Source organism: Scardinius erythrophthalmus, assembly GCF_964197995.2.
Source record: "Scardinius erythrophthalmus genome assembly, chromosome: 3".
Taxonomy (NCBI): Eukaryota; Metazoa; Chordata; class Actinopteri; order Cypriniformes; family Leuciscidae; genus Scardinius; species Scardinius erythrophthalmus.
Genome location: NC_138223.1, coordinates 53,156,883 through 53,168,355, shown reverse-complemented (window position 1 = coordinate 53,168,355; position 11,473 = coordinate 53,156,883). Strand labels below are relative to the sequence as shown.

The following is an 11,473-nucleotide window of genomic DNA, read 5'->3' as shown; positions in this document are numbered from 1 at the left end:
GTTGGCTGAACAGAGTTTGGTTCAAGGAAATAATATCTCTCCTCGACAGCTCGCACTGGGCGATACCGAACAGGATGGACCTTCAGTCTCAAACGCAGGGGACAATATCTCCAGCCCGAGTTGTGGAACCTTCATGCTTGGCCCCGGAAGGGTACCTGCCTAAGGTCCCCTTCTCGAACGGAAGGGCCTTCTGCCCTCCACCGTTCACAACACCGGATCAGAAGAGACTCAGTGGCGTAACTCAGAGCAACTATTTGTTTGTCATTGTGGCCTTAACAGAGGCGGCCGCCACAAAAACGGACAATTTCACATTGGGTGAGGGATGCTATTGCCCTTGCCTATGAGGCGCGCAGTTAAGCTTCGCCAGTGGGGGGGAGGGGGGAGGGGGGGTCACTCCTCCCCAAGCCTTGCCGGGGGGTGCCCCCCTACAGCATGTTTGTGATGTGGCAGGCTGGTCCTCTCCGCACACATTCATAAGATTCTATAGTTTGGATGTTCACGCCACATCCTTGAGTCGACATCACAAGCTCATGCCTGAGACCTTCTTGCGTTCTTGTGAGCACACACTACATAACCGTAAGGGGTCCAGACACCTTCAAGCACGGCAGCGTGGGTATTCTCGTTCCTAATGCGCTGAGCAGCGCAGCATCGATTGTAGCTTTTGAAAGGGAACGTCTCGGGTTACTTGACTGTAACCCTGTTCCCTGAAGTGGAATGAGATGCTGCGCTGTATTGCAGTGCTGAAGATGTCCCAGGACTGCTCTTCAGACAAAATATACTGCCGATGCAGCTGTGGCTCATCTATTTATAGCCTTGCGGTGCACATGCGCTCCTCTGAAGTCACCACCCAAGGCTATAAAAGTTCCTGGTTAATTTCATTGACGTGTTGCACATATATTCATAGCTGGTGACGTTAAAGACGTTCCCAATGCGCTGATCAGTGCAGCATCAACTGTAGCTTTTGAAAGGGAACAGGGTTACAGTCAAGTAAGCCGAGACGTTTCATTGACTTGTGGACTCATTGTTTTCATTTAGTTTGATCTGTTTTTAAAATAGAAAAACTCTCAAATCACACATAAATCATTTGTTGATCATACATGATTTTTTTGTCTTTTCCTCAATTCATCACCTTAAATCTTGAAGGTGAATTACTGAATGATCAGCTGTTAGTCTTTATTGTCTTCTGTTCATCTTCTGTCTCTCTGTTCAGTCTCATGTGTCTCTCTGTGGGTTTCCTGAGTAAGTGTGTTTAATTAAACTGAACTGAGACCCTCAACCTTCACATGTTTTCTGTGGCTTTGAGCAGGACGGAAAAAACTGCCTGTTCATCACACAAACACACAAAAAACACATTCAGCGTTCATAGTGTTCGATTATATGTGAATATTTAGATCAGCCCTGAGATGATACAAAATATAATTTATAAAATAAAATAAAATCATTCAGATCATAGATTTTCTCCTTTGCAGAGTATAGCCCTTTTACACTAATAATAATAATAATAATAATAATAATAATAAGGTATTTCTGGATATATTTCTTTAGACTAAAGTGTCTCATGATTTAAAAGACTGTACAGAACAAACCAAACATCTGGTTGACACTAAATTAAGGATTATAACGACATTTTCTGTGAGTGTAAACAAATGTAAATTACCGGGGGTTTTTTTTGTTTGTTTTTTGTTTTTTATATAATGGTGGTAATGTTTGATAATCTTGTGATCTCTGTCAATATAATCCAAGTGAATCTCGTTCTTACTGACAGTGACTGAAGCTTTACTGAGAGACTCTTCATGCTTCTGGAAACTGACAGACGTGTACAGGAGCCCATCAGAGAGGATTGTGGGTAGTTCATCATGACTGTTAATCTGAGCTGATCCAGGATCTGTGAGAGAATCACGTCTGCTGTCTGAAGATGATGACTGAACAGGAAAAATAGAGAGGAAAAAGTACATTAACATGACAAAACACAATACACACACACACACACACACACACTGTGACTCACCAATGTATTTTTCTCCCTCTTTCTCTTTTCTGATGTCGAGGTTCTTCCTAATTACCCAAAACAAAATGAATCAATTAGTAAAACATAGAGCAACTAGATCAAACTGGAGATGAACAGCAGCATCTGAGACAGAAACTCATTGAGATTTTACTGTTGCAGATTGAAGCAGCTCAGAGACACTCAAATAACTTTAATTATTAATTTGTTTCAGATAATAAATGATCAAACCTCGTCTCTTGTGTCTTAATTTACACACAGTCAGAGTGAATCCACCAATCAGCAGCAGACTCACACACACACAAATAATGATGATCATGGAGAAACCTGAAAATAAAACACACAAACACATCCCAGAGATGAATAACACAAATATAACAGATTTCTGTCTTAATGTTTGATCTGTGAACTCTGTCATAAAGGAACTACTGTAGCTCTGCATTAACATGAGTGTATTTCAGTCTCTCGTCTGCAGATCTGCACGTTCTGCTTCATCTCTGTTTCTGTTTCTGTCGAGTCTCGCTGTGGGTTTCTGAATAAAGACTGTAATTCTTCACAGCCAAATTAAACTGAGACTCTGAACCTTCAGCTCATTTCTGTGGTTTTGATCTGGTATTAAAAAAAACCCGTTCATCACAAACACAGTGAGAAAAAATAACAACATACTGCATGCAAACACAGACAATATGCACAGGATTATTTCTCAGAGCTCCTGTAAGTTAATATTATTTTTTATTTAATTTTTTTTTTTTGTAGTGAGAAGTTATTAATATCTTACAGTTCAGTTAGTGCCAGTGGAAGGACATCGATTCAGTAACTTCTCTGAGTTTGTTCACTGAATTATTCAAATCGCACGCTTTGGTTTGTGAGTCTTTTAAACAATTCTTTATTATGACTGGCTTGTAAGAGTCACTTGTTCTTGAATCTGACTATACTAGTTGCACTGTATGTTCTTGATTTACTCAAATGAATCGGTTCATAAGAGTCATTTGTTCATGAATCGGACAACACTGTGTGCATATTTTAAATAGCATAAAACCAAACGATGGAGTGGAAATGCTTTTTCTTTCCCCTCCCCTTAAAATCGGTAGACTCGCCCATAACCGATTGTTAAAGTGTTGATATGATAGAAGATACAAATAAAAGAAACTGTCTTACCTTTGTGCTTAAATGTACTTTAGTGAAGATGTGTGATTCTCCTCCTCCTTCATAGCTCACTACTGGAGCCACTGGAAACAAACAAACACAGACATTTAAAGGAATAGGGAATAAAGATTCTGTCATCATTTACTCACCCTCAAGCAAACAGTTAATGGACCCCACTGACTTCCATAGTATTGTTATACCTATAAGTCAATGGGGTCCATCATCTGTCTGGTTGCTGACATTTTTCAAAATAACTTCCTTTGTGTTCAGCAGAAGAAAGACATTTATACAGGTTTAGAACAACCTGAGGGAGAGTAAATGATGACATAATTTTCATTTTTAAGTGAACTATTAAAGCATCACTAAGGAACTCTTCGGTCCCCCTACGGGTTGGAAGTGGAATTGTCCATTACCGTTGTTGTAAATAATTTAGCCTACCGCAGCCTTCCGTCGCACACACGCTCGCTGTTCATCCAGCACCGGCTTTGGAATGAAAGATGTCCACAGACAAGGTAGAGTATGATGCATGATTTCATGAAAGTATGATGTATTGCGACGTCTATTGTCACGCTTGCCATAAAGCAAGTCAAATTTGAAGTCTTATTCGAATTACAGAAACGCTATTCGATCTGGCAAACTTGCATAGTGCTGTTATAGCAGATATAGGGCTGCAAAGCGAATCCAGAAGTGCCGTTTACCCTGTTACGACTGATACGATTATTTTAAGGTTAAAAAAAGTTCTTTAGTGTTGCTTTAATTTCACACATTTGATTCTGAATATACTGTATTTACTACAATGAAATCATCTGAATTCACTCACTGAAGAGGTTGAGCTGAATTTTGGTGGTCAGGGAGATGAAAGTCAAATGTGTGTCTCTGGTTTCTGCTCCACACCAGTAAACTCCAGCATCTCTCACGCTCACATTACTGATGCTCACTGTAAAAACTCTCTCTTCATTTCTCTCAGATGAAGGACTCATTTCTGTCACTGCAGATGTGCTGATGTTTTGACAGATGTGATCATCATCCTCTTTGCAGAAATGAACTTTATGTTCCTCTGGGATCTGACAGGTGATGTTGACTTCTTCACCAAGATGAGCAGATTCAGTCACAAACATTACATCTGCAATCAAAGAGAAATTGCATAAAATCTGAACCAATTCTTTGAACATGCAATATAAAGTATTTGCGGTTCCTCACCGTCTCTGACGAGCAGCTGAAGTTCAGTGAAGCTCTCAGTATAGTGAGACACATTCACTCCACATCTGTATGTTCCTGCATCTGCAGCTTTCAGCTCTCTAAAAAACACCATCAAGACTCCTGCTCTGGTGTCGTCATATAAAGAAACATCTCCATTCTCCATCCATTTATCCTGAACTCCTGGATTCTTCCTCTCTGAACATCCATCTGATTCTTTACAGATGTATTTTGGCTTGGTTTTGTGTTGAGGATGTTCACACTTGATCATCATACGACCTCCTGAGTGGCCAGTCACTCTAGACACGCCCACTTTAGCTGTCAATCACAAATATCATTAAACTTCAAAGACAAATAATATCATTATAGTTTGATATATTATATATTACATACTTATATTTTCACAATTTACATATTGCATGTTACAGTATGTAATAATGTTTTTTTTTTTTTTTTTTTTTTTACCAGATTTGATTGAGTTTGTTCAACTTACTAATAATACATAAATGAACAGTATTAATAATGAAGTAACTGTACGAGTGTCTGTTGATCCAAACTCCACATAAATAAACTCCTCCATCATCTGGAGTCACAGCAGTAATTCTCAAAGTGAAGAGGTTTTTATGTCTGTCATCAGAAACATTGAATCTTTCGGTCTTCTTCGAGGTGCTGTAAATCGTCTCAATTGAGTCTTTTCCTTCTTTGAATATGATCTTGGGATCATTAATATGATTCTGTGAATATTCACAGCTGAAGGTTGCAGTTTCTCCAATATTCACCATCACTCTCTTTGACACTTTACAACAGGAATCTGTAATTCACATAATAAATCTATTTTATGAATATAAAAACTTTGAAATAGTTTTACGATACAAAGACTTCTTAAAATGACTGACCTTCTTCCACATTCAAAGTCATATATTTACGCCACTTGTGAACAACTTCAATTGCGTATCTTCCAGCATCATGTTGGTTCAGTTCTCTGATGTAGATCATGAGGTTTCCCTCATTGATTTGAAACAGTGTGAATCGTTCTTCATCAATCCATTTATCATGTTTCGTATCATTTATTATTGTTCTCCACTCAGGAAATTTGGCCATATATTTAGCAGAGTTACTGAACCAAAGTTTCCCAGAATCAACAAGAAGACTTCCTCCAGAATATCCAGTGACACTGACGCATCTCACTGCACCTGTCAATCAGATTGATACTGTGATCAGAAACCTCATGAACAGAAAACAGCATCATTACTGCAGTGATGAAAGAGAAAAGCTCTGACCTGAGATCAGGGAGAAAGTGAAGAAGATGAGGAGGATCTTCATTGTGAGTTGAGTTCAGTCTTCTTTATGCTGAATGTTCTCTGTGTGAATCTCTCTGTCTCTACATCTGTCTGCTTTAGTTCCTTCCTCTTTCTTCAGCTCTTTATCAGTAATGATCAGCTTTACTGGCTCCTCCCACCATCAGCACTGACTGAATATTACATTAATCACACTGAAAGAGCGCCACCTAGTGGAGGTTACAGTGTCTGAGACTAAATAATTTGGCATCACCGATTTGTGAGTGTAGTCATGCATATGTATATTACAGTGTTTTCCCATGAATTGGCAGAGGATTGTAAATAGCGTATGCTATGTGTCTTTTTTAGACTGAGGCTATGTGGATCTGTCAGTGTGAAGATGGACAATACATCTTTAGTGAAGTAACACTTTTGGACTCTATGCCATCTTTGTCTTCTTATGATGTGTAGTGTTCAGCCTGGATAGACTTGATCTTTTCCAGGTGATGAAGCCTTGAGGGTGTAGTGATGGAAGTGTCTGTTCAGTGTTCATGTCTAGGAGATGGGTGGAGTCTAATCTATAACAATTATGTTGCATAATTTAGTTCCAGCTCTACACTGGGATCTTATGCAGTGGTGTGCAACTGTGAGATGTGAACATCCTCTTGGGTCTTCACACCTATCTCCAGCATCTCAGGTTATGGAGCAATACCACTGTTTTGGCTTGATGCAGGTGAGACCGAACACCTCCCTGGCATTTGTTCTCCAATGAATTGTAGTCGTCAACCTAAGATAGAAGCAAATGCAGAGAGAACCACGGTTTATTCTGACGTTTTTTAAAGGCATCAAATTTAAACATGTGCAGTCATTTTAATTGCACCATTATCATGTCTATTCCAATTTTAGTCCCAGATGTCATACAAGCTGAGTTTCATTGGCCAGATCTGAATTACTGCTGTTGTTTCAGTGCAGTGTGTGACACCTAAAGCTGATCTTGCAGTTGAGCCTTCACAGTCGGCTGTGTCATGAGCATTAGAGATCCCAGTTCTACCGGGGAAGTTTTTATCACTCATATTGTCATGAGTTCCAATGGGTTGATGCCCATGGCTTTACTTCAAGTTGCTGTCATTACAGCCAGACCTGTGGGCAGAAATGAGTTCACCCATGTTAACAAGCAGACATGGTCCAAAGGAGAAAAATCACAAATTTAAAGTCACCATTATTATAATCAGTGTTTGCTTTAGTTGGGCTCTTGACCCTTGACCTTTTAATATTGGATTTTGTTTGGGCTGTTGTAACAGAGTTATAACAGCCAGACAAGCAAAGAGAAAAGGTTATCTGATTATGTTGGTTGTGTTTTGACATTAGATATTTATTTTTTGATTAACCTTATTTACTACAGCATCACTGTGATTCTACAGCATAAGATCCGGCTTTTCAATATAATTCTAAGGATTTCTTAAAAGTTGCTCTGATAAAAAAAAAATATACATATATAATATATATATATAGTATGGTGGTCCTTATCAAGTCCACTTTTTTTTTTTTTTTTTTGCAAAATGATAGTGTCTTAACCTTTTAAACTGTTCCTTTTAACTTCCAAATTAGAAATATGCAAAAATGTTGACAAAAATATGATATCTAGAGGTAGCTCAATCATGTGGAAGATTGCCTACACTGTTAGACCTTACACTGTTGCCAGTAAAATACTGTTAATTGTACAGTTCTTTACTGTAATCTAGTTTGTTTCTGTAAAAATGCACTAAATTCTAATTCAAGTTAACTAATTACACTTGCAGAAACCGACTGCCTTAAATTGACCAACTGTCATTTAAATGTATTAACTTAAATGTATAATGCATTAATAATGTGAGCAAAGTATTACTGTGAACTTCTTTCATTGGAAACCACAACAAAACTGTAGTAAATAAAGAGATTTCCACTGGACCAGCAACTACACAGTCACCGTCTGTTAAATAAAGCAACACGCAGCAAATCATCAATGTTTGTAGATCTTCTCCTGGACTGAAGCACAGGCTCTACTCTTCTGCACAATGGTGACCCAAAAAATTTTTTTACAGTAAACTACTGGCAACAGTGTTGCCAGTATAAAACAGTTTTATAACTTACAGTTTATTACTGTTAAAATACATTTTGTGGGTGTGTCTTTTTATCTTACACTGTTAACCCTTTCAACCCCACAGGGAAATCCACACTACAAAGAGTAAAAGTAACATTGAGACAGTGTTGCAGTGAGATAATTAAGGGAATATGTAAGTGATTGTTGAGCATTAGTGATGAACACCTGCTGTTAACAAGCAGAATCACTGAAGAAAAGAGAAACACAAGAACAGAAAATAGAGAAACACAATAACTACGACTGACTTCCAGCCATTACACATTATTACACTTATTATTAACCTGTATGACTTTATTTCTGTCATACATCTACAGAAGTTGTTATTAAGATGTTTAATTGAAAATGTTTGTTTGAAGTTACCATTATAGAGATCAGTGCTTGCTTTAGTTGGGATGCAGATGCTAAAACATTAATTTTGTGCTACTGTGTTTTTGCAAGTCACACTTGTGCACACACAGTTTATGAATGATTGCGGTTGTAATGCTTATGATGACAAATTCATCATATTGCCGGTTCATTCACTAAGGAATTAATTCTTATTCATTCAGAGTTTTATCCTTGATCAAAAGTGTTACATTACCACCACTGTGAAACTACAGCAATGAATTGCTATGACTCATTTTTTTAACACATCATGTATAAACCAAAAAAAAAAAAAAAAAAAACAGAGCTACACTAAGTTGTAGAAACACAGAGATATCACAATTTAGCACATTAATCTCAACAATGGTGGCAAATTTTTTTCTTTTTTTGTAATTCATGCAGCAGTGCATGCTGGGAGTTTTATATTATCCTGGAACCCAGCATGCATTGCGACATGAAACTTTTCACCATTGTTGAGATTCATGTGCTGATTGTTGATGTCTGTGTGTGTCTGAGTCAAGCAGGAGTTAAATAAAATTTAATGCACTATATTATTATTTTTCAGAAAACATGATTACATAAATTTTGATTTCATTTTGTAGATACACAGACTTATGCTAAATATGACATACCCATAATTTCAATTAATATCTACAGGAAAAATCTGAAAATCAGATAATTCAAGATGACCGTGACATCATCACAAAAGCCAAACACACCTGATTCTCTTCCTCTTGACTTTTTTTTGCCATAACAAATGTGTTTTATAAACTCACTGTTACAGCAGCCAGAGAGAGATGAATGTTAAGAAGTCAAGAGACAAGACCAACTAAAGCAAATACTGATCTCCATCATGGTGACAACAAACTTTATTATTAACTAAATCTCTGTTAATTCTCAACAAGAACTTTTGTACACGTGTGAAAGAAATAATCGTAAACTGGTTTGTAAACTGGCTTCACACTCAGTGTTGCTGGAAGTCAATTGTAGTTTTTGTGTTTCTCTTTTTTCTGTTCTTGTTTCTCTGTCCTTCAGTGATTCTGCTTATCAGGTGTTCATCAGTGTCTCAATTCACTCACTTCTTTACATTCACTCTGTCAAGTGGACTATATTAGTGAACTAATGTAGGGAATAGTGAATGAGGGTATAGGGTGTGAATGTGAAAACAGCCTCTGAGTGTTGATTTTGAGCACTGTTCATTCACAGTATATTCCTGTAGACTATTTTTGTTTTCTATGGTATATTACTGTTTTAATAGAAAATGGTATGATATTGTCAGAATTACGCCTTTTTTTTACAGCAAGGGCTAACAGTGCACTGTTAACCCTTGCTGTAAAAAAAGGCGTAATTCAGACAGTATCATACCATTTTCTTTTTATGTTCATACCGAGAATCTTTTTATGTTCAATAGTTTTTTAGTGGTCTCAAATGAAAGAAGTTCACAGTAATACTTTGCTCACATTATTAATGCATTATACATTTAAGTTAATACATTTAAATGACAGTTGGTCAATTTAAGGCAGTCGGTTTCTGCAAGTGTAATTAGTTAACTTGAATTAGAATTTAGTGCATTTTTACAGAAACAAACTAGATTACAGTAAAGAACTGTACAATTAACAGTATTTTACTGGCAACAGTGTTGCCAGTATTTTACTGTAAAAAAACCCGGTAAGGTCTAACAGTGTGTACACAAACTTTTGTAAAAAAGGAGATTTCCACTGGACCAGCAACTACACAGTCACCGCCTTTTAAATAAAGCAACATGCAGCAATTCTTCAATGTTTGTAGATCTTCTCCTGGACTGAAGCACAGGCTCTACTCTTCTGCACAATGGTGACCCAAAAAATTAATTTTACAGTAAACTACTGGCAACAGTGTTGCCAGTATAAACCTGTTTTATAACTTACAGTTTATTACTGTTAAAATACTTTTTGTGGGTGTGTCTTTTTATCTTACACTGTTAACCCTTTCAACCCCACAGGGAAATCCACACTACAAAGAGTAAAAGTAACATTGAGACAGTGTTGCAGTGAGATAATTAAGAGAATATGTAAGTGATTGTTGAGCATTAGTGATGAACACCTGCAGTTAATAAGCAGATTCACTGAAGGAAAGAGAAACACAAGAACAGAAAATAGAGAAACACAATAACTACGACTGACTTCCAGCCATTACACATTATTACACTTATTATTAACCAGTATGACTTTATTTCTGTCATACATCTACAGAAGTTGTTATTAAGATGTTTAATTGAAAATGTTTGTTTGAAGTTACCATTATAGAGATCAGTGCTTGCTTTAGTAGGGATGCAGATGCTAAAATAATAGCAGAATAGTTTTTCTTTGGCTACTGTGCTACTGTGTTTTTGCAAGTCACACTTGTGCACACACACAGTTTATGAATGATTGCGGTTGTAATGCTTATGGTGACAAAATCATCATATTGCCTGTTCATTCACTAAAGAATTAATTCTTATTCATTCAGAGTTTTATCCTCGATCAAAAGTGTTTCATTAGCACTACTGTGAAATTACAGCAATAAATTACTATGACTCATTTTTTTTAACACATCATGCATAAACCAAAAAAAAAGCTACACTATGTTTTAGAAACACAGAGATATCACAATTTAGCAAATTAATCTCAACAATGGTGGCAATATTTTATTTATTTTTTTATTCATGCAGCAGTGCATGCTGGGAGTTTTATATTATCCTGCAACCCAGCATGCATTGCGACATGAAACTTTTCACCATTGTTGAGATTCATGTGCTGATTGTTGATATCTGTGTGTGTCTGAGTCAAGCAGAAGTAAAACAAAATTGAATTCACTATATGTTTGTTATTTTTCAGAAGACCTGATAACAGAAATACGGATTTCATTTTGTAGATACACAGATTTATGCTAAATATGACATACCCATAATATCAATGAATATATACAGGAAAAATCTGAATTTCAGATATTCCAAGATGACTGTGACATGATCACAAAAGCCAAAAACACCTGATCATCTTCCTCTTGACTTTTTCTTGCCATAACAAATGTGTTTTATAAACTCACTGTTACAGCAGTCAGAGAGAGATGAATGGTAAGAAGTCAAGGTACAAGAGACCAACTAAAGCAAATACTGATCTTCATCATGGTGACAACAAACTTTATTATTAACTGAATCTCTGTTAATTCTCAACAAGAACTTTTGTACATGTATGAAAGAAATAATCGTAAACTGGTTTGTAAACTGGTTTCACACTCAGTGTTGCTGGAAGTCAGTTGTAGTTTTTGTGTTTCTCTTTTTTCTGTTCTTGTTTCTCTGTCCTTCAGTGATTCTGCTTATCAGGT

General features: G+C 36.8%; 1 protein-coding gene across 1 annotated transcript; it reads right to left on the bottom strand.

Moving 5' to 3' along the window:
- Positions 1–1,689: 1,689 nt before the first annotated feature.
- On the bottom strand, positions 1,690–5,744 carry LOC308687722 (polymeric immunoglobulin receptor). Its single transcript, XM_081360438.1, has 9 exons — positions 5,629–5,744; positions 5,245–5,541; positions 4,842–5,159; positions 4,352–4,666; positions 3,972–4,274; positions 3,164–3,234; positions 2,237–2,332; positions 2,009–2,055; positions 1,690–1,922 (listed from the first exon to the last, which is right to left on the bottom strand). The coding sequence occupies exons 1-7, from the start codon at positions 5,669–5,671 to the stop codon at positions 2,321–2,323; spliced, it is 1,359 nt and encodes a 452-aa protein (XP_081216564.1). The 5' UTR covers positions 5,672–5,744; the 3' UTR covers positions 1,690–1,922; positions 2,009–2,055; positions 2,237–2,320.
- Between the last annotated feature and the right edge of the window lie 5,729 nt (positions 5,745–11,473).